Below are 25,908 nucleotides of genomic sequence, written 5' to 3' on the forward strand. Positions count from 1 at the left end.
AAATGTATATATTGCTTTGGGTAGTATAGTTGTTTTAACAGTGTTTGTTTCTCCAATCCATGAGTGTGGAATGCTTTTCCATTTCTTTGTGTCCTCTTCAATTTCTGTCACAAGTGTTCTGTAGTTTTCAGAGTACAGATCTTTTACTTCTTTTGTTAGGCTTATTCCTAAGTATCTTATTCATTTTGGTGCTGTAGTAAACGGGATTTTCTTGTTTTCTCTTTTCCTGCCTCATTATTGGTGTATAGAAATGCAGCATATTTCCATATGTTGACTTTATTTCCTGGACTTTATTGGATTCGTGTATTAGTTCTAGCAATTTTTTGGTGGGGTCTTTTAGGTTTTCTGCATAGAGTATCATGACGCTAACTGTAAGTCTTTCATATATGGCCTTTGTGATGTTGAGGTACATTCTTTCTATCCTACTTTGTTGAGGGTTTTTATCAAGAATGGATACTGTATTTTTGTCAAATGCTTTTTCTGCAACTTTTGAGAGGATCGTTTGATTCTTATCCTTTCTTGTATTAATGTGTTGTAACAGGTTGATTGAATTTGTGACTATTGAACCAGCCCTGCTACAAATCTGATTCATCTTCCCTTATAGGCCAAGGAATTTTTTTCCCCATGCTGCTTTCAGGATTCTTTCCTTATCTGTGTATTTGTGAATTTGACTATGATATGCCTTGGTGATGGCCATATTTTATTGAATTTAATGGGAGTTCTCTGTACTTCTTAGATTTTGAGGTCTGCATCCTTCCCCAGATTAGGGAAGTTTTCAGCTCTAATTTTCTCAAATTAACCTTCTCCCCCTTTTTCTCACTTTTCATCTTCTGGGACACCTACGATGTGAATGTTATTCCGTTTTAATAAGTCTACCTTCATGATCCATTACCTTTGTTTCTCTCTTCTTTTAAACTTCATTTTTTCATAGTTATATCTTCTATAATACGGATTCATTCTTCTGATTCATCCATCCTTGTTGTTATGGCATCCATTTGGGTTTGTATTTTTAATTTAGGTTTGACTGGATTTTAGCTCCTTTATCTCTGTAATAAAGGATTCTCTAGTGTCTTCTATGCTTTTGAAAGTCTATCTAGTATCCTTATAATTTTTTTAGATCTATTTCAGACATCTTACTTTTATCTGTATTGATTAAATCTCTAGCCATCACATCTTCTTGGTCTTTCTTTAGGGGGAATTCCTCCATCTTGTCATTTTGGAGGTCAGAAAGAAAGAAAGAAAAGAAAAATTTTTAATTAAAAAAAATAAAAGAAACTAGGTATGTTTTGGTCTGCTTGTTGAGACAGTCTTGAGAAAAAAAAAGAAAGAAAAAATAAAAAATTAAAAAATAATTTAAAAATACAATAAAACAAAATTTAAAAATTGTTCTTTCTGTATCCAAACAAAATAAAACAGAAAACAAACAAAAACCCAAAAGAAGCTAGATCCTGTTTCCCACAAAACTGAAGCTTTGTCACATTCTATAATCAATAGTGTTGGTGCTTGGAGAGGTTTGTGCTAGTCTTCTGGGTGAGGGGTCTGCTGCTCCAATTCTTTGGTGGATTTGTCCTAGTGGAGATGTACCAGGAGGGCTCAGCAGGGTGCGGCTTGGTATAGCAGTTCCATTGTCCACTTGGCACTGTTTAGCAAACTGAGGTTGATCATTGCTGGTGGAAGAGGTCATAAAATGGCTTCTCCCCCCAAAATAAATAGATGGATGATAGATAGATAGATAGATAGATAGACAGATAGTTAGATGGATGGATGGATGATAGATAGATAAATGGCTTCGCCCAGCTTTCTTGTCTCTCCAGCAGGAAATTCTGCCCACAACTCTTCAGGAAGCCCTCAGAGATGTGCAAAGAGTCACCCTTCCTGTGTCAGATCCCTGCCTTCACCCTATCCTTGACTGAGCTGTCTGCCTGCCAAGTGGTACAGTACTCCTGTGTTTTATCTCAGGGACTGCTCTGTTTCAGAACACCACACTTCAGAAACCCCCTCCACAAGGACGGTGCTGATCCTCACAGGGAGGGCCTCCCTCCAGTACTGGCTTGTCCCAGAAAACAGTCTGGTAAATTTTAACACATAGCCAGGTTTTGCTACCCTCAACTGGTGTCTTGTTCCTTTACTGGTGAATCCCACAGCTCAGTGGCGCCCACAGGAGACGTTGCCCATGTAGAGGCCATATCAACTCTACCAAATACACTCCAACCAGGGGAATCGCTTCTCCCTGTGCAACTCAGAGGATCCTCAGACCAGGCTGGGGCTCCACCCTGCTTTCCCTTAGGAGGACCACCAGGCACAACCCTGGCTATGGCGCTGACCTCCCAAGCTTCAGACTCCGTGCTGTGCTGTTTATAAAAACTGGTGGTATTGAAGCCCTCTCCTTTTTCCCATTCACTGGTTTTGGGGAAAACTTTTCTTGTGCAGTCTCCTGTGTGTTTTCAGTCTTTTCTTTTCATTTTTTTCCCTTCACTCTTTATCTCTCTCATTCTTTCCTGCTACCTCCCTTATCAGGGCTCCCTCCCCTGTGCAGTGCCCATGGTTCTTTTCTCCCATGAATCAATTCTTCACAGTTCCTATCTTTCACCAGTTGTTTTTACTGTTTACAGAAGTGAAGCTTTGTTTTCTGAGACTTCCAATCGATTTCTTGGGTGTCCAGAATAATTTAATATTTATCTAGCTGTGTTCAAGGGAGGAGACAAGCTTTGGGTCCCCCTTTCCTCCACCATCTTAATCCTGGACCCTCCTCATAGGATTACTTTGTTTCCTTGGTGTTGAATTGTTTAAGTTCTTTATATATTTTGGGTATTAAACCCTTATCAGACAAAACATTTGCAATTATCTTCTCCCATTCAGTAGGTTGCCTTTTTGTTTTATTGTTTCCTGTGCTGTACAGAGGTTTTTATTTTGGTTTGTCCCAATAGTTTATTTTTACTTTGTTTCCCTTGCCAGAGGAGACATATCTAGACAAATGTTCCTAAGACTGATGTCACAGAGATTACTGCCTATATTTTCTTTTAGCAGTTTTACAGTTTCAGGTCTTACATTTAGGTCTTTAATGCATTTTGAGTTTATTTTTGTTTATGGTGTGAGAAAATGGTCAGTTTCATTCTTTTACATGTAGCTGTCTAGTTTTCCCAGCACCATTATTCAAGAGACTGTCTTTTCCCCATTGTATATTCTTGCTTCCTTTGTCATAGATGAATTGACCATATGAGAGTGGGTTTATTTCTAAGCTTTCTATTCAGTTCTGTTCTATTCCATTGACCTACATGTCTGCTTTTGTGCCAGTACTGTACTGTCTTGATTACTACAGCTTTTTAGTATGTCTTGAAATCTAGGATTGTGATACCTCTAGCTTTGTTCTTCTTCCTCAAGATTGCTTTTGCTATCTGGGGTCTCTTGTGGTTCCATACAAATTTTAGGATTATTTGTCCTAGTTTTGTGGAAAATGTCATGGTATTTTGGCAGGGATTTCATTGAAACTGTAGGTTGCTTTGGTTAGTATTGACATTTTAATAATATTAATTCTTTCAGTCTGTGAGCATGGAATACCTTTCCACCTGTTTGCATCCTCAATTTTTTTTCTTTTATAATTTTTTATTATGTTCAATTAGCCAATATATTGTACATCTTTGGTTTTTAATGTAGTCTTTTATACCTTTCAGAGTACAGGTCTTTCACCTCCTTGGTTAAGTTTATTTCTAAGTATTTTATTACTTTGGGTGGGATCAAAAATGGGATTGTTTTCTTAATTTCTCTTTCTGCTACCTCATTATTAGTGTAAGGGATATATATAGATCTGTAATATACAGATTTCTGTATATTAATTTTGTATCCTCTGACTTTACTGAATTCATTTATCAATTCTAATAGTTTTTTGGTGGAGTCTTTAGGGTTTGCTATATATAGTGTTAGGTTATCTGCACATAATGGAAGTTTAAGACTTCCTTACCAATTTGGATGCCTTTTATTTTTTTTTGTTCTCTGACTGATGCAGCTAGAACTGCCAGTCCTATGTTGAATAAAAGTAGTGAGAATGAACTTCCTTGTCTTGTTCTTGATCTTAAAGGAAAAGCTGTCCATTTTTAACTGTTGATTATAATGTTAGCTCTGCGTTTTTAATAAATGGCCTTTTTGATGTTGACCTATGTTTCCTCTAAGCCCACTTTGTTGAGAGTTTTTTTTTTGGAGTTTTTTCACCCTTTTTATTTATTTATTTACTTTTAAATTAAATTTATTTATTTTCAGCATAACAGTATTCATTATTTTTTCACCACACCCAGTGCTCCATGCAATCCGTGCCCTCTATAATACCCACCACCTGGTACCCCAACCTCCCACCCACCCGTCAATTCAAACCCCTCAGATTGTTTTTTAGAGTCCATAATCTCTCATGGTTCACCTCCCCTTCCAACTTCCCAAACTCCCTTTTCCTCTCTTAACTCCCCATGTCCTCCATGCTATTTGTTATACTCCACAAATAAGTGAAACCATATGATAATTGACTCTCTCTGCTTGACTTATTTCACTCAGCATAATATCTTCCAGTCCTGTCCATGTTGCTACAAAAGTTGGGTATTTGTCCTTTCTGATGGAGGCATAATACTGCATAGTGTATATGGACCACATCTTCCTTATCCATTCGTCCGTTGAAGAACATCTTGGTTCTTTCCACAGTTTGGCGACCATGGCCATTGCTGCTATAAACATTGGGGTACAGATGGCCCTTCTTTTCACTACATCTGTATCTTTGGGGTAAATACCCAGGAGTGCAATTGCAGGGTCGTAGGGAAGCTCTATTTTTAGTTTCTTGAGGAATCTCCACACTGTTCTCCAAAGAGGCTGCACCAACTTGCATTCCCACCAACAGTGTAAGAGGGTTCCCCTTTCTCCACATCCTCTCCAACACATGTTGTTTCCTGTCTTGCTAATTTTGGCCATTTTAACTGGTGTAAAGTGGTATCTCAGTGTGGTTTTAATTTAAATTTCCCTGATAGCTAATGGTGAATATTTTTTCATGTGTCTGTTGGCCATTTTTATGTCTTCTTTGGAAAAGTGTCTGTTCATGTCTTCTTCCCATTTTCTGACAGGATTTTTTGGGAGGGTTTGAGTTTGAGAAGTTCTTTATAAATATTGGATACCAGTCTTTTATCTGTAATGTCATTTGCAAATATCTTCTCCCATTCTGTGGGTTGCCTCTTACTTTTGGTGATTGTTTCCTTTGCTGTGCAAAAGCTCTGTATCTTCGTGAGGTCCAAATAATTCATTTTTGCTTTTCTTTTCCTTGCCTTTGGAGATGGGTTTTGAACAAAGTTGCTGTGGCTTGTGTTAAAGTGGTTACTGTCTATGTTTTCCTCTAGATTTTGTTGGATTCCTGTCTCACATTAAGGTCTTTCATTCATTTAGATTTTGTGTATGATGTAAGAGAATGCTACAACTTCATTCTTTTGAATGTAGCTGTCCAATTTCCCCAGCACCATTTATTGAAGAGACTGTCTTTTTTTTTCCATTGGATATTCTTTCCTGATTTGTCAAAAGTTAGTTGACCATAGAGTTGAGGGTCCTTTCTTGGCTCTCTATTCTGTTCCGTTGATCTATGTGTCTGTTTTTGTGCTAATATCATGCTATTTTGATTATCACAGCTTTGTAATAAGCTTGAAGTCAGGGACTGTGATGCTCCAGTTTTGATTTTCTTTTCAACATTCCCTTGGCAATTTGGAGTCTTTTCTGGTTCCATACAGATTTTAGGATTGTTTGTTCCAGCTCTCTGAAAAATGTCAATGGTATTTTGATAGGGATGGCATTGAAAGTGTAGGTAGCATAGACTTTTTCACAATGTTTATTCTTCCAATCCATGAGAATAGAATATTTTTCCATCTTTTTGTATCTTCTTCAATTTCTTTCATAAATGTTCTATAGTTTCTAGAGTATAGACCCCTTACCTTTTTGGCTTGGTTTATTCCTAGGTATCTTATAGGTTTTGGTGCTATTATAATTGGAGTTGATTCCTTAATGTCCCTTTCCATAGTTATATTGTTAGTGTATAGAAAAGAAACTGATTTATTTGCATTGATTTTTCTATCCTGCCACTTTGCTAAATTGCTGTATGAGTTCTAGTATTTTGGGGATGGAGCCTTTTGGGTTTTCCACATAAAGTATTGTGTCATCTCTGTAGAGAGTCTTCTTTGCCAATTTGAATGCATTTTATTTCTTTTTGTTGTCTGATTACTGAGACCAGGACTTCTAGTACTATGTTGAACAATAGTGGTGAGAGTAGGCATCCATGTCATGCTCCTGATCTTAAGATGAAATTCGCTGTGGGCTCTTCATAGATAGTTTTTATATTGAGGAATGTTCCCTCTATCCCTATACTCTGAAGATTTTTGATCAGAAAAGGATGCTCTGTTTTGTCAAATGCTTTTTCTGTATTAGTTGAGAGGATCATATGGTTCTTTTCTTTTATTACTGTGTTCTATCACATTGATTGATTTACAAAAGTTGAATCACACTTGTATCCCAGGAATTATACCCTGGGATTCCATACCTGATCCTGATGGATAATCCTTTTAATGTACTGTTATATCCTATTGGCTAACATCTTGTTGAGTATTTTGGCATCCATGTTCATCAGGGATATTGGTCTATAATTCTCCTTTTCGATGGGGTCTTTGCCTGGTTTTTGATCAAGGTAATCCTGTTCTCATAGAAAGAGTTTGGAGGTTTCCTTCTGTTTCTATTTTTTGAAATAGCTTCAGAAGAATAGGTATGATTTCTTCTTTAAATGTTTGGTTGAATTCTCCTGGGAAGCCATCTGGCCTTGGACTTTTATTTTTTGGGAGGTTTTTGATTATTGCTTCAATTTTGTTACAGGTTATTGGTCTGTTCAGATTGTCTGTTTCTTCCAGTTCCAGTCTCAGTAGTTTATGAGTTTCTAGGAAGGCATCCACTTCTTCCATGTTGCTTAATTTATTGGCATATAGTTGCTGTTAATAATTTATAATGATTGTTTCTATTTCTTTGATGTTAGTCTTGATCTCTCCCTTTTCATTCATGATTTTATTAATTTGGCTCCTTTCTCCTTTCTTTTGGATAAGTCCAGCCAGAGACTTGTTGATTTTATTAATTCTTTCAGAGAACCAGATTCTAGTTTTGTTGATCTGCTCTACTGTTTTTCTGGTTTCTATTTCACTGATCTCTGATCTTTATTATTTCTCTTCTCCTGCTTGGTTTAGGTTTTATTTCCTGCTGTTTCTCCAGCACCTTTAGGTGTAAGGTTAGCTTGCGCATTTGGGATTTTTCTACTATTTTGAGAGAGGCTTGGATGGTTATGTATTTTCCCCATACAGCTGCCTTTGCAGTATCCCATAGGTTTTGGACTGATGTGTTTTCATTCTCATTGATTTCCATGAATTGTTTAAGTTCTTTAATTTTCTGGTTGACCCAATCATTCTTTAGCAGGATGGTCTTTAACTTCCAAGTGTTTCAGTTCCTTCTAAATTTTTTCTTGTGATTGTGTTCCAGTTTCAAAGCATTGTTGTCTGATGACATGCAGGAAATAATCTTAATCTTTTTTGATAGTGGTTGAGACCCAGTTTGTGGTCTGTTCTCGAGAAAGTTACTTGTGCACGTGAGAAGAATGAGTATTCTGTTTTTTTAGAGTGGAATGTTCTGTATATATCTATGAAGCCCATCTGGTCCAATGTGCCATTCAAAGCTCTTGCTTCTTTGTTGTTATTCTGCTTAGTTGATCTGTCCATTACTGAGAGTGGAGTGTTGAGGTCTCCTGCTATTAATGTGTCATTATCAATATGATTCTTCTTTTTTTATCAATATGATTCTTAATTTTGGTTAGCAGTTGGCTTATGTAGTTGTCTGCTGCCATGTTGGGGGCATAGATATTTACAATTGTTAGATTTTCTTGTTGGATAGACCCTTTAAATATGATATAGTGTTCCTCTACATCTCTTACTACAGTTTTTGGTTTAAAATCTAATTTGTCTGAGATGAGAATTGCTACCCCAACTTTCTTTTGAGGTCCATTAGCATGATAAATGGTTCTCCATCCCCTTGCTTTCAATCTGGAGGTGTCTTCAGGTTCAAAATGAATCTCTTGTAGACAACAAAAGGATGGGTCCTATCTTTTAATCAATATGCAATCCTGTGCCATTTCATGGGAGAATTTAGGCTGTTTGCATTGAGGGTAACTCTTGAAAGATATGAATTTAGTGCCACCATATTTATTGCCTGTGAATTCCCTGTTCTATAGATTGTCTCTGTAAATTTCTGGACCATGTTACTCTTGGCATCTTTCGTCTTTATAGAATCCCCCTTAAAATTTTTTGCAGGCCTGGGGCACCTGGGGGCTCAGTGGGTTAAAGCCTCTGCCTTCGGCTCACGTCATGATCCCAGGGTCCTAGGATCGAGCCCTGCGTTGGGCTCTCTGCTCAGTAGGGAGCCTGCTTCCTCCTCTCTCTCTGCCTGCCTCTCTGCCTACTTGTGATTTCTGTCAAATAAATAAATAAAATCCTAAAAAAAAAAATTCTCGCAGGCCTAACTTGGCGGGCACATGTTCTTTCAATTTCTGCTGGTCCTAGAAGCTCCGTCTCTCCATCCATTCTGAATGACAGCCTTGATGGATAAAGTATCCTTGACTGCATGTTTGTCTCATTTAGTACCCTGAATATGTCTTGCCAGCCCTTTCTGGCTTGCCAGGTCTCTATGGATAGGCGTGACATATTCTGATGTTCCTCCCTACATATTTAAGAAATATCTTCCCCAGAGCTGCTCTCAGGATGGCTTCTTTGATTCTAAGATTTACAAGTTTTACTATTTCATGCCAGGATGTTAGTCTGTTCTTACTAATCTTAGGAGGGGTCCTGTCTGCCTCTAGGACATGAATGCTTGTTTCCTTCCCCAGACTAGAGAAGTTCTCAGCTGTGATTTGCTCAAATATGCCTTCTAGTACTCTCTTTGTCTCCACCCCCTCAAGGACCCTAATAATTGTGATGTTGGAACATTTCATAGGCATCATTGATCTCTCTCAGTCTGATCTCATGGGCTTCTAGATGTTTATCCCATCCCTATCATATTCAGCTTCCTTCCTTTCTATCAGCTTATCTTCTAGATCACTGATTCATTCTACTGCCTCATTTATCCTGGCTGTTAAGGTATCCAGTTTAGATACTGATGAGTATCTAAAGTACTATCTAAAGTACTGATGAGTACCTAGATGAGTTGACCAATCTCACTCATAGCATTTTTAATTTCAGCCTTATTAGATCTCATTTCTGTCCTCAGAGATTCTATATTGTCACTGATGGTTTTTTCAAGCATAGCTATTGACTTCATAATTGCTACCCTGAAGTCTGTAACATCTTGCTTATCTCCATATCCATTAGGTCTGTGGCAGAGGCCATTGTCTCTGGTTCTTTTCTTTGCTGGGAGTTCCTCCTCTTAGTCATTCTGTTGAAGGATGGTTGAGGGAATGTACTGAGTCCAAAATATCAACCATAGCCCAAGCAAGTTGCACCCTAGGAAAATCCAAACTGGTCCACCACTGAAAAGATAAAGCCAAAATGAAACACAAGAATAATATTTATAAAATTATTTTTAATTAGAAAAAAATAAAAATTTTTAAAAAGAGGGGATGTGAGGGGAAGAGTGGGCTATAATCTCAGTGTGGACAAAGTAGGGTGTTTCATTTGTTCCTGGGTATATTTTGTTCTGTTTGTTAGAGGACACTTCTTCCCAAAATTATAAGGAAAGTAAAATTTGTATGTATATAAAGGTAATATCAAATAGAGAAAAAAGGGCTATATTGAAGCATATATCTATAAAAAATATGAAAAAGTACAAGTTAAAAAGCTATTATGAAATATGATATATTAAACACATAGTTGAAATGAGAAAAAGGTAAAAAGAAAAAACATAGAAGAAACATAAGGGAAAAAAGAAAAAGAGAGCTGTATCTGAAAAATAAACAATCCCTGAGACAATGACTGTAACTCAATATACTATTTTCCCCTGATGTTGGGATTTCACAGTTTTTTGGAGACCCTAGGGTTATTGTCCTCTTATTCTTCCAGTGTGTCTTCTAGGGGAGGGGACTGCCACACTGTTTCTGCTTGGGCAGAGTTGCCCTGCCCCCTGTTAGGGGGCTGGTCTCCATAGAAACCGGTTTTTTTAGCTTTTGTTCTCTGGTGGCTTTTCTTGCCTCTTCTGAGGGTCAAAGCAAAAATGGCTGCACCCAGACCCCTGTCCCAGAGCAGAGAAATTGCAGTCTATTTTCTTCACTAAACCCTCCAGAACACAGTCTCTGTTTCTGTATGCACCTCTGAAAACCACAGCCACCCTGGTGCATACCCACAACAACTCTCTAGGGGCTCAACCCAGGGATTGGTGTGTGTCCCTGCCCTTGGTACTTTTAAAACCACAAGTGGCCCCAGGCTCATGGGGGCTTACATGTGTGCACCCACATGTCCTGGATTCTGTCTAGGGCACTGCTCTACTTTCCCTGCTACTACTGCTCTGCAAATTTTTGCCTCCTCCAGGCACAGGACACCTTTGCCCTCTGGAGTTATATCACTTTTCAGGTGCCAGCTTATGGAGGCTCCCTCCCCCTTCTGTTTTTCTTCCACTATCTCCCCACAGATTTATGACTCAGCCTTTCCTACTCGAGACAGGTGGTGTTTTTCTTTTCTTTTTAAAGATTTTATTTATTTATTTGACAGAGAGAGATGACAAGCAGGCAGAGAGGCAGGCAGAGAGAGAGGGGGAAGCAGGCTCCCTGCGGAACAGAGAGCCCCACGTGGGGCTCGATCCCAGGACCCCAAGATCATGACCCGAGCCAAAGACAGAGGCTTAACGCACCAAGCCACCCAGGTGCCCCTCATCTGTTTATTTTTTAATCTGACTCTGTGTGTGTGTGTGTGTGTGCGCACGCGTGTGCATATTATGTAAGTTCTTTATGTATTTTCCATATTAAAGACTTAATAGATTTGTCATTTACAATTATCTTTTCCCATGCACTAGGTTGCCTTTTTGTTGTGTTGATGGCTTTCTTTGCTGTGCAGAAGCTTTTTATTTTTGTTTAGTACCAACAGTTTATTTTTGGTTTTGTTTTCCTGGCCTCAGGAGATATATCCACAATTATGTTCTAAGACCAATGTCCAAGTGATGACTGCCTGTTTTATTTTATGGCTTCAGGTCTCAAATTTAGGTCTTTAATCCATTTTGAGTTTATTTTTGTGTATGGTGTAAGAAAGTGGTCCAGTTGCGTTCTTTGTATGTAGCTATCTAGTTTTCCTGACACCATTTATTGAAAAGACAGAATATATTGTATATTCCTGTCTCCTTTATTGAAGTTTAATTAACCAGATAAGTGTATGTTTATTTCTGGTGTCTCTGGAGGACATTAGGCTAAGTGAAATAAGCCAGACAGAAAGATGAAAACTTCATGATCTCACTTCTGTGTGGAGTCTTAAAAAAGTTGAACAAAGAATAGAATGGTGGTTCCTAGGTGCAAGGAGGAGGGAAAGTGAGAAAAGTTCATTAAAGGGTACAAACTTTCAGTTATGAGTAAGTTTTGGAGACCTACTGGTCACCACAAGTACTGCATGGTGACTATACTTAATAATACTTTGTAAATTTGAAATTTGATGAAAGAGTAAATCTCAAGTGTTCCTACCACAAAAAAAGTTACTATGTGCAACGATGAATATGTTAACCTGCTTGATTATGGTAATCATTTTATAATATATACATTTAACAAAGTATTGTGTTCTATACCTTAAGCATATAATTTTTATTTCTCAATCATACTTCAAAAAGCTGGGGTAAAATCTGGAAAGTAAGAAGATAAAAAAGAAAACAAATGGATTAAGCATAATCCATTTGCCACTTTTAAGAGAGTGTATATTTGTCCCTTTTTATAAAGGTATGTGGAAAATATCAGTACTATCTTTAGGTCATAGGAATATTTTGCCTTACACTTATTTATAATCTCTAATGTTTTCCCAATGGAAATTTATTACCAATAAATAAAATATAAAAAGAAAAAGAAAACTTAAGAAAGATGAAAGAAAAAATATTCAATGATTATATTTTAAAAGTACAATAGTCCTCAGACTTTTAGTGTCAGACAAAAAATATGCTACAAGAATATCTTAAAGCAGGTTTTAAAATATGTATTTAATGCACAGTTTTTTTAAGGTATAGAAGTCTTATTGATCTGCTCATTGCTTTTGGTAGTTATAGTTGAGAATTTATTAATGTTCTTTTTCATACAAATGCTAACAGGGAGGTATTAAAAAGATTTTGATAATTCTGTAGTTTAGAAAATATACCTGGGGCACCTGGGTGGCTCAGTAGGTTAAGCATCTGCCTTCAGCTCAGGTCATGATCCCAGGGTCCTGGGATTGAGTCACACATTGGGCTCCTTGCCTGCTTCTCTTTCTGCCCCTTCTCCTGTTTGTGTGCTCTCTCTCTCTCTCTCTCTCACACACACACACACACACACACACACACACACACAGACACACAAAGACACCCACAAATAAATAAAAATCTTTCTTAAAAAGAAAAAGAAAAAAATACACCTTTCAAATCATATATTTTCTACTAAGGGTTTTACCACTTTGACCAAAGTAATTAATCTTTCCTGTCTCTCAATATACTGTGAAATATTGTTTCGTCCATTTTTTTCTTAGAATTTTTCTCCTTAGATTATGATTATTCCTTTATAGCTCTTCACCTCTTTCAAGTATCCATACACAAACAGCCAGTTTTAGACATAGGCAGTAGTAGGAAATGTAGGGACTTTAAAAAAAAAAAAACCACCACCGACCCTGCTATTATATAAATGTCTCCATCATTTCACAAAACAAAGAACATTTAACCCCCAAAGGAGAGTTATTATCTTTGACTAGAGGTAAGTTTTAAATTAAATAGGTTCAGCTTATGAAATATACAATATTGTAATTGCTTTTCTCATGTTGTCTCAGGCCACCCAGGCGTCCCGAATGATATAAACTTTGCTGTGGAATTTCAGCAGCCCTCTGGTTTATTGGTTTATCATACTGCCTCTAGACAATACACCTTACAATCAATGAGAAAGATCCAGGAGTCTTCCAAATTTGGAAACTTGTTTGACTTTCCCTAAATAAAATAGATTGAGACTATAGTCAAAATGAAATGTTTTGTGCTTTTTGTTGTCTATGTGTGTTTGTAGGGTCAATAACCTGGCAGGTTCCCATATGGATGTTCAGGATACCCATGCTACTTCCTTAAAGGGCCAAAAAAAAGGACAAGACATGAAGTGGAATATGAATATATCCAGATATCATGAGAGAGCTGTTTTTTCTAGATTGAATGAAATTGCTGCTATTAAATTTAATACTGGGGTGAGCAAATTCACTAAGAATGTAAACCTAGTATGTTTGGCTTGGGTATAATATATGTAATTTTTTAAATATTTGAACTTAAAAGATATTTGGAGTTTAGACTTGGAACATCAAGCCAGATAGAAACCCCCAATAATTTCCTGATGCAGGAGAAATGGGTTCTGGGTAAAGATCACAGATGCTACTTTCACCATTAATTTTCAGAATTACTTTGGAAAGTTCTCTTTTGTTTCCCTTTAAAGATTTTTATTTATTTATTTGACAGACAGAGATCAAAAAGGGGCAGAGAAGCAAGACAGAGAAGGAGAAAGTCCATGATCCCAGGACTTTGAGATCATGACCCTAGCCAAAGGCAGACATTTAACCCACTGAGCCACCCAGGCGCCCCTCATTTTATTTTCTTATAAATTTCCCCTTTGTTCAGTTCTAAGACAAGACCCAAAATTATGACTGTTACAATCAGAAGATATTGTTTGACCGGATTAAGGGCATTTTCTCACAATGAACCATAGTTTGTATATCAAATCTTTGTAACAAAGTATAGTAGTTACATACAAGTTTCATGGGGATATTTGCCTTTAAAACTGACAAATAGATTATGGTTTAATATCAAATAAATACCATTTTGTTTTTCTGATCAGAAAGACTACAAGTATATTAATGAATAAAATAAACTTGATAAGGTTTTCAATGTAGTTAGATCAGAAACTAGATATGAATCCTTTCCCTTAATACTTTACACAAATAAAATTTTATACTCTTATTTATTTTCTTGGGCTAAAGGATAAATTTGTATTATATGTGTATATCTAGTGTGATAAAATTTGGAGCATTTATATTAATGGGTTTCACTATGAATTTCCTACTTGGGTCACTACCCATTGTAATGATATGTTTCTCTCCTCTTTTTAGTTTTCACTTTACTGCCAGCAATTTTATTCCATGTTTATAAAGAGAGCACTATTCACTTGGCGCAATTGGAAGTTGATGTTGCTACAGATATTAGTAATTTTGGTTTTTACTACATATCTCTTAAGAACTTCATACCCGCATTATGACCTTCCCACAAGAGAACTGGACTTGAGTCAATATGGTCAAACAATTGTGCCTTACTCAGTTTCAGGGAATTCTGATTTGACTCTGAATTTCATAAATAACCTTAAGATTTTTCTAAAACGTAACAATCAAGAACTTTGGGAAGTGCAAGGTAAGACCCATAGGGGGGAAAAAAAGAGACTGCTGCTATATGAAGATCCATTTGTATTACTTAGAAAGAAGGGACTTAACTATGTTATTTAGCTACCCATTTCTTTCTTTTCCTACTAATTACCAGTATCTTAGAGGCAGCTAAATCAGAAGCAAGAAACAAAAAAGTATACTTCAAGACAACTGGCCACCAAAGTTAATAACTAATGGAGACATTTGGCTCTAGGTTGTCTTTCAGCTAATTGCATCATCTTTCAGTGGATGAGTTAAAGAGCCACAATACTGTGAGAAATTTAGCACACAGTTTTTATTCTGATCAAGATACAAAAATGTTTCTCTAGGCTCTCAAAGTGAAATGATTCCATGATCTGAAGTTTGCCCTTCTGTATACTATGTTCATTTTTTAAAAACAAGGGGTAGTTTGACATTTTTGCTGCAGACATTTTGTAACACATCCTTTAGAGTTCCTTTGATGTTTCCTTTTGATTAGATTTGGGATACACAAGAATACTTAATAGATTGTCTCCTCAGAACTAATTTTTAGAGAGTAGTGTAAATAGTTATATTTAATTTTTTCAATGCTTAGCTTTGGTAAAAACCATACTAAACACTCTCTCTGCATTATCTTTCTTAGTGATAAAAGCAAGCCCTTTATGTAGCTTATTTGTATCTATTCCTTTGTAGAAAATTACCCAAAAACCTAGTGAATGGAAATTTTGAATCTTTTGGTATGATGGAATGAACTCCTTCTCTCACAAAAGCAACAAAGATACTTCAAAAACAGTTTTATAAATCAGCCAATTAAGAACACTGGAAATTAACCAAAACACAGAACAAACTAAAATGGTCTATTCTAAAAACAAAAAACAAACAAATAAGAAACAACAAGAACAACAAAAAAACTACCAAACCTCTTTAAAAAAGAGTAAGGTCTGTGGCATTTTAACTTAGAACTATTCCTATCACTCTCCTTCCTCAACTCAATGAAATGGTAACCACGAAAAGCCTTGAGGTTGATTGAAAGAGCTGATCTATTTAGAGCGGTGTTAAAAGCCCCGTCTCTAGAGCACTGTCAGTAATTTCATTAAAATAAGAAGTCCAGAAAAAAACTCCATTCCCAGGGAATTGTTGCTATTGGATTTGAATCAGGGCTCAGCTTTTTTGGAAAAAGCCCTATCCACAGAGCATTAATAAAAACGGTAACAATCTGCTGGTAACATCATCACAGTTGGCTAAGGTTGTGATTTTAGTTGAGCAACAAGAGCCTGGCCAAAAATTAACTTTGAAGGAATCCCTGGAGAGCTAGAGAACCAAAATGAACTTTTAAAAGTTCTGATATTCCTGAGGATATAGAAGGCTCAGAATAGTACTGTGTATGACCAGAAATGACCTAGGAAAGAAGACTCCAGTCAGAAAACTCTAATTTGATGTTGAGACCTGGTCAAACAAGAAGTAAAAGTTGAGGCTGACTTGTAAACTGTCTTAAATTTGAAGTGTGCCTTTATACACAGATCCCTTTGGCAAATAATGGAGGACTTACCGGTACTAGGCATTTAAAGAAACTTTTAATTGATTACTAAATTAAACTGACCCAGGATGACTCCTAGGAACTTGTTTTAAAAATAAAAGCCAGAATTTTTAAAGTCTGTCAGAGAAGTAACTGCACACTATAGAGTACAGAATCTATAGAATTAATCCACATAAGTTACTAACCAAGTGAGCAGAAACAAGTTTAAAAAAAGGCAATAACAGCAAACAAGAGATGGGAAGGGGAGTTCAGATATCATCATCTTAAATGTCCAGTTTCCACAACAATAATAACACAGAAAGGAAAAAGAACTATGGGCTGAATTGTGTTCCTTCAAAATTCATGTTAAAGTCCGACCCCCAGTATCTCAGAATGTGACTATATTCGGATATAGTTTCTTTAAAGAAGTAATATAAGACTTACTTAGGGTGGGCCCTAATCCAATATGACTAGTATCCTTATAACAAATGCAGATTAGGAACAGACATGCATACTCAGAAGAAAGACCATGTGAAGACACAGTGAGAAGACAGCCATCTACAAACCAAGGAGAAAAGGCCTTCAGACGAAACAAACCCTGCAGACACCTTGACTTGGACTTCTAGCCTCTAGAACTGAGGGCAAATAAATTTCTGTTATTTAAGCCACTTATTATGTGGTATATTCTTATGGAAGTCCCAAAAAACTAATACATAAAGAAACAACTCTATGACCCATGGTGGGGAAGGGTGCTGAAGCCACTAGCTGTCCTTGAGGGAGGCCAGATGTTGAATTTAATAGACAAAAGACTTTAAATCAGCTACTACAAATATTTTCAAAATACTAAAGGAAATATGTTTAAAGAATTAAAGAAAAGTATAGTCACTATGTCTCCACAAAGATAATATTTATAAATAATCAAAAAAAAAAAAACGGAGATTTTGTAGTTGAAAAGCATGACTGAGAGAAAAAAAAAAGTGGAAGAAAGAAGGCAGAGTATGAGGACCCCATCCCACATTTTCAGCTAGACATTGTCCACAACCAAGTCAAAGAACCAAGGAGCAATCCAAAGACTAGCAGAACAAACTGCACAAGTAAATATAAAGAAGCTGCAGCTGAAGGGTTGGAAAGATCAGAAAGGCAGAGGGAGGCTGCCTGCAACAGAGAGGGAGCTATATGGGCAGAGAAGGCAGAAAACCCTCACACCATGGCGCTCGCATGGGGAAGACTCCTCCCATAACATTGGGCTTTAAAAGCCAGAAGGGTTGAATTGCATAAGTTTATGAAAACAGTGGTCCTTGGAGTGGTACTTCAAAAGTCTGTTGACTAAGCACTGGGTGAGCTAGAAGGTTGAGTCATACCTTGGTCACCACCCTTAAAGAGATAGCAACCTGCATGAAGGGGCAACATAAAAATGTCAGTTTACATAGCATTTCATACTGATTTTGGAGTGTGTTGGAGAACTTTAAAAATGAGGGAACTGACAGGCGCTGTTTTCTCCCCTGCCCTCCAGCATGAACACAGAGCCACCTGAAAGCATCAGGGGCTGCACAGACACTTGCTACCTTACCTGCTAGCAGTGCCTCACACCCTGAGTTCTCCTGAAGACTAGCCCACTCCAAGCTTCCTAGCCTAGGCTCTGAGCTCAAGGTAAATTTTGTTATAACCATGCATGCACTCCAACCATGCTGCTGGGTACACAGCTGATACAGCGTGCCATACACATGTGTAACAGCACCTAGCCATGTGCCTCCAGCCATGGGCACATGCCACATACTCACAGCTGCCAGCACTTGCCAGGCCCAGTCTTGCCCAACCTCAGCCCCAGCAGCCCTGGTGTGCAGCCTCCAGCTGCCATAGTGCTTCAGGAGATCCAGCATAGGACTAGTGGCCCAGCATTAATTTTCCTAATGCCATCTCTTTGCTCCCAAGTTAGCCAGCTGGCATACTCCCTCAGACCTGACCTCCTTGGAGCCCACTAACACCACAGAGAATAAGCACATCTCATAGCAGGTAGAGAGTCCATGCTGATGACTGCACTGAAAGGAAAAGTGACTCAAACACAACAGTAGGGTGTACACAAAACATAGATACTTTTTTAAAGTGCTAGTTTCTGGTGAACAGAAGTGTTGAACGGATAATACAGAAAGTTTCCATATCCCACCCCTCCAGTTTCCCCTATTAATAACAACTGACATGAGTGTAGTGCATTTCTTTAAATGAATGAAACAACATTGATACTTTTATTAACTGAAAGTCCACAGTTTACATTAAAATTCTTTTTGTGCTTTGACATTCTATGAGTATTGACAAATGCATGATGTCAAACGTCCCCATGTCTGTTTTAGACAAGAATAGAACAAGACATTCTTAGTAATTTACTGTTTTTTCAAGTTATAGTCTATGTGGTGAGATTATTATATGGATTAGTGATGGAGTGGAATTCTTGAGGAGAAACAAAGATTTGAAATAACCATTGTGGGAAGCTAGAAAGGGAAGAGATACAAGGAAAAATCTTTTTTCTCCTCTCCAACTTAAGTAGGTGATTTATTACATGTTGACTTACTGATCAATTTCTTCCTTTATTCTAGGTAAAGTAACAAAACATATAATGGAAAACAAAGAGTTTCGTGACTTCTCCATTATTGCACTTTCCATTGAGGTTGAAAAAAACAAAATGATACTTACTATTTTGTTCAATAATGAGGCGTACCATTCAGCTGCAACATCATTGGCAGTGTTAGACAATGTTCTTTTTATGTCACTTTCTGGCCTCAATGCTTCCATCAGATCCTCCAACAAGCCTCTACCTCTCCCAATTCATGGTCATATCATAATGTATGTATGATTTTCCTGTTACTGTAATTGATCCTTAATAATCCCTTGTTATCTGGCCATATGCATTTAAAAATAGATATTAAATCATCATTTTCTACTTATATTTCATAATTTATTTCATTTATTTCATCCTCTGTAGACCTACAAATGGATTACAAATAGTAATATGTTTGGCTTTTGGCATGGCTGTTGTGGTTGGTAACTTTGGCCTTCAGACAGTGACGGAGAGAACCACTAGAGCAAAACACATCCAGTTTGTGAGTGGGGTATCTGTGCTTACTTATTGGCTCTCTGCTTTTCTGTGGGATCTCATCTGCTTCTGCATTCTCTGCTTCTTACTACTGGTGAGTGTTACTGATGTTGCACGAAGGCTTATTGTCTTATGTCAACCTAGGAAATTCCTATTCAATAATTTGTATCCTAAAATAAAACTTGTAAAGAAATTTGAAACTACTTTGGCTTATTATGACAGAGAATATATTGTGGAAACCTCATTATGGAAGTGTTCTCCTTCATATTTTTTTAACCAGAGAAAACATATTTCTTTGAAAAGTCTTCCCATGTAGCTGTTCAGCATGTCCCAGCCTTGTCCCAAAACCCAAGCTGGCTCGATCTGCAAAACAGAGCTAGTTTTTACTCAGAGATCCAATTTTAGATCCTAAGGATATGCTATAAAGAGCAAGCAAGGATGGTATAACATCTTTTAATGTAATGACTTTGCTCATTGGTGAACTTTGCAACTTCTTTTGTTTTGATGCATATTTGAGGGTGAGGGAGAGAGAAAGCAGCTATATAGCTTCAAGGGGTGAACACATGAATAAAAGAGGTAAATTTCTGGGGCACCTGGGTAGCCCCATCAGTTAAGCATCTGCCTTCAGCTCAGATCATGATGTCTGGATCTTGGGATGCAGCCCTGACTCCAGCTCCCTGCTCAGTGGGGAACCTGCTTCTCCCTCTCGCTCTGCCCCTCCACACCCCCACTCTTGCTTATGTGTACTCTCTCTCATATAAATAGTCTTTTTTAAAAACAGATAAAGTTTCTTTATGTGAAAGAGGTACTGGGGAAGAAATAGTTCACTTCAGGCTCATAAGCTAAGGCTTTTCTTTTTTTAATGGGTTAAGTGATTGAAGTAATGAATAGTTCTATCTTCTAATGAAGGCAGGGCTTGCTGTTTTTTCTAGGTTTTCTGGCTTGACTTATTGCACACTGTCCTTCACCTTGCACTTACCTCTGCACTCTGTGTCTCAGGGAGTGTTCAAATACTGCGGATTGGATGCATTTGTTGCAAATTACAACTTTCTGGACACAATGATGATCTTTATGCTGTATGGCTGGTCTGTTGTACCTCTCATGTATCTTGGAAGCTTCCTGTTTTCTAGTAGTACTGCTGCCTACATCAAGCTCACCCTCTTTAACTACTTTTCAACTATTTTCAGTATCAGCATTTACGTCATAAGACAACAATATGGTAAGGACTTTACAAAATCTTCCCTTTCTTCAAGAAATGCATTAAATAAATCAGGATGAAAGAGCTTGAGGATAAAAATATTAATTGCTAAACACTTACTTTCCAGGAATCTAAAAATCTGTGCTTTTGGAAATTTGGGTATGTGAGAGATAGAGTTTGAATGAGAGAAGGAGGGAGAGAAGAAATGGGGAAGAGAAAGGGAGAAAGAAAGAGATAATTTAAGTCTTTAAGGGATCCTCACTCAGTATCACTCTAGCCTCATGAAAGAAGGAAAAGAGAAAGGTTGCAAGTATGCTGATCCCACGCACCCCTGTCTCCACTTAGAACATGGTTCTTCAGTTTTTATCGTCATTAGTACTTTGGAGCAAGGTGTGGAGATGAGAGTGAAAGGTTTTCTGGTATGACTTCCCTAATTTAATGAAGCACAAAATCTTGACACTCCTAAGGAGAATTTTCTTCAGAAGGAAATAATAAATTATGCAACAAATGTAGTCATCATTAAACCAGTTTATTCCTTTAAGGCCTGAGAGGAATTTCCCATATTCCTTCTCCGATTATGAAATTTAAAGAAAAGCAGACTCCACTGGAGATTATCAGAAATAGGATTCGTTTGTTTTTAGAAGATTCTCTTTCTAATTTCTTGTAAACAGGAATTTTGAACTGCATTCATCTATTCAACCCTGCCTTAAGTGGCAGAACCCCACCAAAAGAGGCTTCCAGACTCATTCCCTAATTTTATGCCTTGGCCTTCCACAAAATGAAATTTGGTGAATGAACCAGAAATAGCTTTTTTATTCTTTTGCACAGCTCTCCAAAGAGTAGTAGTATTCCACATGGAGAAGACTTGAGCTCATTCTCTGAAATAGTACTATTGTCAATCACTTTTATACGACCTATAGATTCTACCAGTAGTCTGCCCTATTAAAAGATCTTTTACCCATTTGTCTTGCATGTATTTCATTTCTAAATGTTTCCTCTACTAGTAACTTAAACCTTTGGACTCTTGCCCCAAGATCAACTTGAAATTTTCCCTGACACCAGGTGGAACTGAAGACTATTTCTCCTAGCAGGTTGTCCACCCACCTCCCCTTCCACAAACCCTCAGTGTGTTTTCCAGAGTTCAGAGTCTCTCATGGTTTGTCTCCCTCTCTGATTTCTTCCCATTCATTTTTTCCTCCCTTCCATTTGGTCCTCTACCCAATTTCTTATATTCCACATATAAGTAAAGCCACATAATTGTCATTCTCTGATTGACTTATTTCACTTAGCACAATACCCTCCAGTTCCATCCATGTCGAAGTAAATGGTAGGTATTCTTCCTTTCTGTTGGCTGAGTAATATTCCATTGTATATATAAGCCACATCTTCTTTATCCATTCATCCATTGAAGGACATCTTGGCTCCTTCCACACTTTGTCTATTGTGGACATTGCTGCTATGAACATTAGGATGCAGGTGCCCCTTCATTTCACTGTATCTATGATACATTTATGGAAGTGTATCTATGGTATCTATGGGGTAAATACCCAGGAGTACAATTGGTGGGTCATAAACTCTTATTTTTTACTTCTGGAGGAACCTCCATACTTTTCTCTAGCGTGGCTGTACTGGATTGCATTCCCTCTTTTGTCACATCCTCACCAACATTTGTTATTCTCCATGTTGTTAATTTTAGCCATTCTAACTGATGTAAGGTGTTATCTCATTGTGGATTTGATTTGTATTTCCCTGATGACAAGTGATGTGGAGTATTTTTTTCATGTGTCTGTTGGCCATTTGTATGTCTTTGGAGAAATGTCTGTTCATATCCTCTGCCTATTCCTTGACTGGATTATTTGTTTTTTGAGTGTTGAGTTTGAGAAGTTCTTTATAGATTTTGGAGACAAGCCTTTATATGCAATGTCATTTGCGAATATCTTTTCCCATTCATGTTTCCTTGTTGTACGTAAGTTTTTATCTTGATTAGGTCCAAATAGTTCAGTTTTTCTTTTGTTTCATTTGTCTTTGGAGGCGAGTCTTGAAAGAAGTTGCTGCAGCCAAGTTAGAAGACGTTGCTGCCTGTGTCTTCCTCTAGGATTTTGATAGATTCCTGTCTCACATTTAGGTCTTTCGTTCATTTAGAGTTTATCTCTGTTTATGGTGTAAGAAAATAGTCCAGCTTCATTCTTCTTTATATAGCTGTCTAATTTCCCCCAGCACAATTTATTGAAGAGACTGTCTTTTTTCCATTGGATAGTCTTTCCTGCTTTGTCAAAGATTAGTTGATCATAGAGTTGAGGGTCCATTTCTGGGCTCTCTGTTCTGTTCCATTGATTATATGTCTGTTTTTGTGCCAATACGAGGCTATCTTGATGATCACAACTTGGTAATAAGCTTGAAGTCAGGGATTGTGATTTCCCCAGTTTTGGTTTTCTTTTCAACATTCCCTTGGCAGTTCAGGGTCTTTTTCTGTTTCCCTACAAATTTTAGGATTGTTTGTTCCAGCTCTGTGAAAAATGTCAATGGTATTTTGATAGGGATGGCATTGAAAGTGTAGGTTGCTCTAGGAAGCATAGACTTTTTCACAATGTTTATTCTTACAATTCATGAGCATGGAATGTTTTTCCATCTTTTTGTGTCTTCCTCAATTTCTTTCAAAAATGTTCTGTAGTTTTTAGAGTATAGATCCTTTACCTCTTTGGTTAGGTTTATTCCTAGGTATCTTATGGACTTTGGTGCTATTATAAATGGAGTTGATTCCTTAATTTCCCTTTCTACCGTTACATTGTGTATAGAAATGCAGCTGATTTCTGTGCATCGATTTTGTATCCTGCCACCTTGCTGAGTTGCTGTTTGAGTTCTACCAAATTTTTAGTGGTGTCTTTTGGGTTTTCCACATGGAGTATCATGTCATCTGTGAAGAATGAGTTTTACTTCCTCATTGCCAATTTGAATGCCTTTTATTTCTTTTTGTAGTCTGGTTGCTGAAGCTAGGATTTCTAATACTATGCTGAACAGCAGTGGTGAGAGTGGGCATCCCTGTCATGTTCCTGACCTTAAGAGAAAAGCTCTCAGTTTTTTCCCATTGAGAATGATATTTACTGTGGGCTTTTCATAGACAATTTTTATGATATTGAGGTATGTTCCCTCTATCTCTAGACTTTGGAGAGTTTGTTTTTTTTTTTTTTAAAGATTTTATTTGTATATTTGACAGACAGAGATCACAAGTAGGCAGAGAGGCAGGCAGAGAGAGAGGAAGGGAAGCAGGCTCCCCGCTGAGCGGAGAGCCCGATGCGGGACTCGATCCCAGGACCCTGGGACCATGACCTGAGCCGAAGGCAGCGGCCTAACCCACTGAGCCACCCAGGCGCCCATAGACTTTGGAGAGTTTTAATCAAGAAAGGATGGTGTATTTTGTCAAATGCTTTTTCAGCATCAATTGAGAAGATCATATGGTTTATGACTTTTCTTTTATTAATGTGCTCCAGCATGTCGATTGATTTGCAAATGTTGCACCACCTTTGCATCCTAGGAATAAATGCCACTGGGTCATAGTGAATAATATTTTATTATTTTTCTTAACTTAAAAAATAATCCTTATAATGTAGTGTCAGATCCTATTGGCTCTTATCTTGGTGAGAATTTTGGCATCCATGTATATCAGGGTTATTGGTCTGTGATTCTCCTTTTGGATGGGATCTTTGTCTGGTTTGGGATAAAGGTAATGCTGGTCTCATAAAAAGAGTGTGGAAGTTTTCTATTTTTTTGAATAGAAAATCCATTTCTATTTTTTCCCAATTTATTTATTTTCAGAAAAACAGCATTCATTATTTTTTCACCACACCCAGTGCTCCGTGCAAGCCGTGCCCTCTATAATACCCACCACCTGGTACCTCAACCTCCCACGCCCCCGCCACTTCAAACCCCTCAGACTGTTTTTCAGAGTCCATAGTCTCTCATGGTTCACCTCCCCTTCCAATTTACCCAAATTCCCTTCTCATCTCTAACACCCCTTGTCCTCCATGATATTTGTTATGCTCCACAAATAAGTGAAACCATATGATAATTGACTCTCTGCTTGACTTATTTCACTCAGCATAATCTCTTCCAGTCCCGTCCATGTTGCTACAAAAGTTGGGTATTCATCCTTTCTGATGGAGGCATAATACTCCATAGTGTATATGGACCACATCTTCCTTATCCATTCATCCGTTGAAGGGCATCTTGGTTATTTCCGTAGTTTGGCGACTGTGGCCATTGCTGCTATAAACATTGGGGTACAGATGGCCCTTCTTTTCACGACATCTGTGTCTTTGGGGTAAATACCCAGGAGTGCAATTACAGGGTCATAGGGAAGCTCTATTTTTAATTTCTTGAGAATCTCCACACTGTTCTCCAAAAAGGCTGCACCAACTTGCATTCCCACCAACAGTGCAAGAGGGTTCCCCTTTCTCCACATCCTCTCCAACACATGTTGTTTCCTGTTTTGTTAATTTTGGCCATTCTAACTGGTGTTAGGTGATATCTCAATGTGGTTTTAATTTGAATCTCCCTGAGGGCTAATGATGATGAACATTTTTTCATGTGTCTGATAGCCATTTGTATGTCTTGATTGGAGAAGTGTCTGTTCATATCTTCTGCCCATTTTTTGATGTGTTTGCCTGTTTCGTGTGTGTTGAGTTTGAGGAGTTCATTATAGATCCTGGATATCAACCATTTGTCTGTACTGTCATTTGCAAATATCTTCTCCCATTCTGTGGGTTGCCTCTTTGTTTTGTTGACTGTTTCCTTTGCTGTGCAGAAGCTTTTGATTTTGATGAAGTCCCAAAAGATTATTTTCGCTTTTGTTTCCTTTGCCTTTGGAGACGTATCTTTTTTTTTCCAATTTATTTTCAGAAAAACCTTATTCATTATTTTTTCACCACACCCAGTGCTCCATGCAAGCCGTGCCCTCTATAATACCCACCACCTGGTATCCCAACCTCCCACTCCCCCGCCACTTCAAACCCCTCAGACTGTTTTTCAGAGTCCATAGTCTCTCATGGTTCACCTCCCCTTCCAATTTACCCAAATTCCCTTCTCCTCTCTAACGCCCCTTGTCCTCCATGCTATTTGTTATGCTCCACAAATAAGTGAAACCATATGATAATTGACTCTCTGCTTGACTTATTTCACTCAGAATCATCTCTTCCAGTCCCGTCCATGTTGCTACAAAAGATGGGTATTCATCCTTTCTGATGGAGGCATAATATTCCATAGTGTATATGGACCACATCTTCCTTATCCATTCATCCGTTGAAGGGCATCTTGGTTCTTTCCATAGTTTGGCAACTCTGGCCATTGCTGCTATAAACATTGGGGTACAGATGGCCCTTCTTTTCACGACATCTGTATCTTTGGGGTAAATACCCAGGAGTGCAATTGCAGGGTCATAGGGAAGTTCTATTTTTAATTTCTTGAGGAATCTCCACACTGTTGGAGACGTATCTTGAAAGAAGTTGCT

At 37.7% G+C, this 25,908-nt stretch overlaps 1 protein-coding gene across 1 annotated transcript in view; it reads left to right on the top strand.

Annotated features, from left to right (window-relative positions):
- LOC122895475 (phospholipid-transporting ATPase ABCA3-like) overlaps positions 1–25,908 on the top strand; it is a 169,910-nt gene that overhangs the window by 89,482 nt on the left and 54,520 nt on the right. Inside the window, exons 17-21 of the mRNA XM_044232902.1 lie at positions 13,235–13,406; positions 14,319–14,613; positions 18,711–18,957; positions 19,097–19,301; positions 20,207–20,426. Coding sequence (XP_044088837.1) covers positions 13,235–13,406; positions 14,319–14,613; positions 18,711–18,957; positions 19,097–19,301; positions 20,207–20,426 — 1,139 coding nt within the window. The remainder of the gene's footprint in view (positions 1–13,234; positions 13,407–14,318; positions 14,614–18,710; positions 18,958–19,096; positions 19,302–20,206; positions 20,427–25,908) is intronic.

This window comes from Neovison vison, chromosome 14, assembly GCF_020171115.1.
Source record: "Neovison vison isolate M4711 chromosome 14, ASM_NN_V1, whole genome shotgun sequence".
Classification (NCBI taxonomy): domain Eukaryota; kingdom Metazoa; phylum Chordata; class Mammalia; order Carnivora; family Mustelidae; genus Neogale; species Neogale vison.